This window comes from Takifugu rubripes, chromosome 19 (assembly GCF_901000725.2).
Source record: "Takifugu rubripes chromosome 19, fTakRub1.2, whole genome shotgun sequence".
Taxonomy (NCBI): Eukaryota; Metazoa; Chordata; class Actinopteri; order Tetraodontiformes; family Tetraodontidae; genus Takifugu; species Takifugu rubripes.
Window position 1 is genome coordinate 18,911,341 of NC_042303.1, and position 4,840 is coordinate 18,916,180.

Consider the following 4,840-nt stretch of genomic DNA (forward strand, 5'->3'; position numbering starts at 1 on the left):
AGATCGCCTGCATGTGCCTGCAACCCTAAGGTCAGAAGTGCTCCAGTGGGCTCATGCCTCTAGGTTTTCCTGTCATCTGGGGATCCAGAGAACCTGTGACGTCCTCCAGCAACGCTTCTGGTGGCCCTTGTTAGAGGAGGACACCCGGGAATATGTCAATGCCTGCCCTACCTGCAACCAGAACAAGTCTTCACGTCAGGCGCCGTCCGGTCTTCTACAGCCACTTCCTGTGCCGCATCGTCCCTGGTCACACATTTCTATAGACTTTGTCACTGGTCTGCCACCATCTGAGGGGAGGACGGCCATACTTACAATCGTGGATCGCTTCTCCAAGATGGCTCACTTCGTCCCCTTACCCAAGCTCCCATCAGCTAGAGACTGCCCAACTACTCCTCGACCATGTCTTCCGTCTCCATGGAATTCCTGTGGATGTGGTCTCAGACAGGGGACCCCAGTTCTCTTCCGTGTTCTGGCAGGAGTTCTGCAGATTGCTGGGAGCCACGCTGAGTCTGTCATCAGGGTTCCATCCTCAATCCAATGGCCAGACTGAAAGGGTGAACCAACAGATGGAAACAGCCCTTCGGTAAACTGTGTCCCAGAACCCATCTTCCTGGTCCCAGCAGCTGTTGTGGGTGGAATATGCTCACAACACTTTGACAAGCTCTGCCACAGGCCTGTCTCCTTTTCAGTGTGCCTATGGGTATCAGCCACCTCTCTTCCCAGCCCTGGAGAAGGAGGCCTCTTGCCCTTCAGTTCAAGCCTTCCTCCATCGCTGTCATCGGACCTGGGCCCGAGCTAGAGCCTCCCTCCTGAAGACTGCTGGCCGCTACTCCTCTGCTGCCAACCGTCGTCGTTCCCAAGCCCCAGAATATCAGGTGGGCCAGAAGTTCTGGCTCTCCACCCGGGACCTTCCACTGCGGGTGGAGTCCAACAAGCTGGCTCCCAAGTTCATCGGACTGTTCCCCATCGAAAGAGTCATCAATCCTGTGGCAGTCAGGCTCAAGTTTCCCCGGTCCATGAGGGTTCACCCAACCTTCCATGTGTCCAAGGTCAAGCCTGTCCGAGAGAGCCCTCTGGTGCCTGCTGCTCCTCCACCACCTCCTCGCTTCATTGATGGGGGACTCACCTATGCTGTGCGCCGCATCATCCGCTCCCGTGTTCGTGGCAGAGGCCTTCAGTATCTCGTTGACTGGGAAGGGGTATGGTCCAGAAGAGAGATCTTGGGTTCCTGCTCGTCACATTTTGGACCGAAAGCTCCTCCGTGACTTTCATCGGCAGCATCTAGATCAGCCCTCTCACAGCATGGTCGGGGGCTTCCCTCGTCGAGGGGTGCGTGCTGTCGGCCCTACTGCTGCTCCTGAGCCAGAGGAGGATTCCCGGTCGCAGACGGGAGATCTGCAGGTGACCTTGTCCTCCTCTCAGGAATTCTAACCCTCCTTCCAGTTTCCCCCTCCTCCCGCCCTGGCTCATGGGACTTTTTGGGGACGTCGGGAGCCGTCACTTGAGGGGTGGGGGGTTCTGTCACACTCTGCTCCAGCCCATGGACTCATTACTTTTCCACTGCCCTGCTCACACCACACCCTCTGATCACCACACCTGCTCTGTCACTGATAACACACCTGCACTCACTCATCAATCAGCTCACCTACCAGTATATATTCTCCAGCCTCACACTCACTCGGTGCCAGATTGTTCTCTGCTATGCATGACCTTCCAGTGTTTACCTGCCTGTGTACGACCTGCCTGTTCTGCCTGCCTCCCGGTTACTGAACTTTTGCCTGCCTCGACCAAGTCCACTGCCCCGCCCTTGAACTGTTCTTTGTTTGCCAGATTGCAGTTAATAAACCTGTTAACTGATCATCAGTTCATTGCCTGTTTTGTACTGCACTTGGGTCCATACCATACCCGTCATACTTTAGTCACATTTCCTGCCTCCCTCCCTCCCTCCCAGCCTTCAGTGGGGGGTCCAGATGCTCCCTCCCTCCCAGCCTTCAGTGGGGGGTCCAGATGCTCCCTTCCTGCCTTCCTCCCTGCCTTCCTCCCTCCCTCCCTCCCAGCCTTCAGTGGGGGGTCCAGATGCTCCCTTCCTGCCTTCCTTCCTTCCTCCCTCCCTCCCTCCCTCCCTTCCTGTCTTTAGTGGGGGGTCCAGATGATCCCTCCCTGCCTTGCTCCCTCCCTCCCAGCCTTCATTGGGGGGTCCAGATGCTCCCTCCCTCCCAGCCTTCAGTGGGGGGGTCCAGATGCTCCCTCCCTCCCAGCCTTCAGTAGGGGGTCCAGATGCTCCCTCCTAGCCTTCCTGCCTTCCTCCCTCCCTCCCTTCCTGTCTTTAGTGGGGGGTCCAGATGATCCCTCCCTGCCTCCCTCCCTCCCTTCCTGCATTCCTCCTTTCCTCCCTCCCTTCCTGTCTTTAGTGGGGGGTCCAGATGCTCCCTCCCTCCCCGCAGTCACGCTTGCGCCCAGAATCGAGCTTCCCTTTTGTTGCTTCCTTCCTTGTCACTAAAGACACTGAGTCCTGCATAAGCCCGTCCCTGGACGGGTCTTCAGCTGTGGACACCCACACAGGGACGATAATGGAAGTGCTGCAGGATGACCCCCCCCCAACGTGATCTTCAGTGTTTGGAGCTTCACATGCCTAGAGGCCTCTCTGTCCCTCCCTGTCCCCCTCTGAGGTTATACTAGAATAAGAATATAATAAATAGAATATTCAGGACTCCTCTGGTCAGAAGTTCTGGTGGAGAACCAGCAGGACCTCTGTCAGTCTAATAGTTCTGTAACGATACGTTATTGGAGCTCAGCCGCACTCTGGAGGTGAAGGAGTTAAAGGTTTGCGGCTCCTCACACACTCGTTCCCAGTGGGGGTTTGGAGCAGCGCCCCTATAAGAGCCCGAGGGGGCGGCGCAGCACCACCACCAGCAGCACCGGCAGGTCGGCTGCACCTTCAGGTTTCTCATGTGAGACTTTGATCTGATCATATCTGTCATCTGTGGATCTCTTTGATCTGATCATTTGTGTCGCCTCAATCTCTTTGATCTGATCATTTCTGTCGCCTCAATCTCTTTGATCTGATCATTTCTGTTGTCTGTGGATCTCTTTGATCTGATCATTTCTGTTGTCTGTGGGTCTCTTTGATCTGATCATTTCTGTTGCCTCGATCTCTTTGATCTGATAATTTCTGTCGTCTGTGGGTCTCTTTGATCTGATCATTTCTGTCGTCTGTGGATCTCTTTGATCTGATCATTTCTGTCGCCTCAATCTCTTTGATCTGATCATTTCTGTTGTCTGTGGATCTCTTTGATCTGATCATTTCTGTTGTCTGTGGGTCTCTTTGATCTGATCATTTCTGTTGCCTCGATCTCTTTGATCTGATCATTTCTGTCGCCTCAATCTCTTTGATCTGACCATTTCTGTCGTCTGTGGATCTCTTTGATCTGATCATTTCTGTCGCCTCGATCTCTTTGATCTGATCATTTCTGTCGTCTGTGGGTCTCTTTGATCTGATCATTTCTGTCGTCTGTGGATCTCTTTGATCTGATCATTTCTGTCGTCTGTGGATCTCTTTGATCTGATCATTTCTGTCGTCATGGATCTTTAACAGGATGAATCTCACATCTGGGGGGGTGAACGTGTCGCTGAGCCTCCAGGATGTGTTTGCTGCAGCTGTTGGGAAGAATGTGACTGTTGTGGTGCTCTGCATCACCATCAACTACATCAACGCCACCATGGTCCACACCTTCAACAGACATCACGTGTGTGTTTTTTGTCTTCTTACACTTAAAGTCTTCTGTAAGTGCACCAGATCCACCAGATCCACCAGATCAGCGCCACATGGATCCCTGTCCCATCTGCTGCGGTCTAACTTCTGCTGTTTCCTTCAGATCTTCAGGACGAGCCCTCGGTTCATCCTCTTCATCCACCTGGTGATCAACGACATGATCCAGCTGAGCATCAGCAGCGCCCTCTTCGTGCTCAGCTACATCGTGCGCACCCTCTCCGTGCCCGTGTGTTGCCTCTTCATCGTCCCGGCCATCAGCACCACGCAGAACACGCCCCTCAACCTGTCCTTGATGGCGGCCGAGTGCTACCTGGCCGTCTGCCTGCCGCTGCGCTACACCTACATATGTACAGTTTTCAGGACGCGCCTGAGCATCGCGCTGATGTGGACCACCAGTCTACTCTCTGTCCTTCCAGATGTTGCCATACTGGTGGCCACGGAACCTCCGGACTTCAGACACTCTAGGATCGTGTGCGGCAGGGACTCGCTGTTCCGCAGCAGCGACAGTAAGACCAAGAGGGACGCGTCCCACATCTTCTTCCTGGTGCTGGTCTGGTCCACTCTCTTCTACACCTACTTCAGGATTCTGTTTGTGGCCAAAGCTGCTGACAGCGGTGCTAAAAAGGCTCGGAGCACCATCCTGCTGCACGGCTTCCAGATGTTGCTGTCCATGCTGATCTACGTGAGACCCATGGTGATAGAATTGGTGATGAAGCAGTTTCCTGCCCACTTGGCATCCGTCAACTTCTCTGTCTTCATCATCAATCAGATGCTCCCGCGCTTCATCAGTCCTTTCATCTACGGCTTTCGAGACAAAACTTTCTGGAAGCACCTGAAGAAGTTCCTGTGTGCCACATTCACGGATGAACCATGAGGAAACATCGATCTTCTCGCCGCACGATGACCATCAAAACAGGAGAACGTGAACATTTCAGCCTTCCTGTCTGTCACATGACAAAAATAACCATTAAAGGAATTATTGTTGTGATCAAAGCAGAGGCCTGTTTTAACTGATGGAAAGATCTTTGATTTATGAGAGGAGAGGAGAGGAGAGGAGAGGAGAGGAGA

General features: G+C 53.6%; 1 protein-coding gene across 2 annotated transcripts; it reads left to right on the plus strand.

Annotated features, from left to right (window-relative positions):
- The first annotated feature begins 2,826 nt into the window (after positions 1–2,826).
- Positions 2,827–4,756, plus strand: LOC101076396 (odorant receptor 131-2-like). 2 transcript variants are annotated; one of them, XM_029826747.1, is made up of 4 exons: positions 2,827–2,951; positions 3,596–3,746; positions 3,876–4,466; positions 4,542–4,756. In XM_029826747.1, coding segments are annotated over exons 1-4 (849 nt in total). In that variant the 5' UTR covers positions 2,827–2,949; the 3' UTR covers positions 4,647–4,756. The 2 variants fall into 2 exon arrangements, with proteins under 2 accessions (XP_029682607.1, XP_029682606.1); XM_029826746.1 differs by having other exon boundaries at positions 3,876–4,756.
- The last annotated feature ends 84 nt before the right edge of the window (positions 4,757–4,840 follow it).

Excerpts from the sequence above, each read along its gene's own strand:
- LOC101076396 (XM_029826746.1), top strand. Across the intron at positions 3,747-3,875 it reads ACACCTTCAACAGACATCAC|ATCTTCAGGACGAGCCCTCG; the intron begins GTGTGTGTTTTT and ends TGTTTCCTTCAG.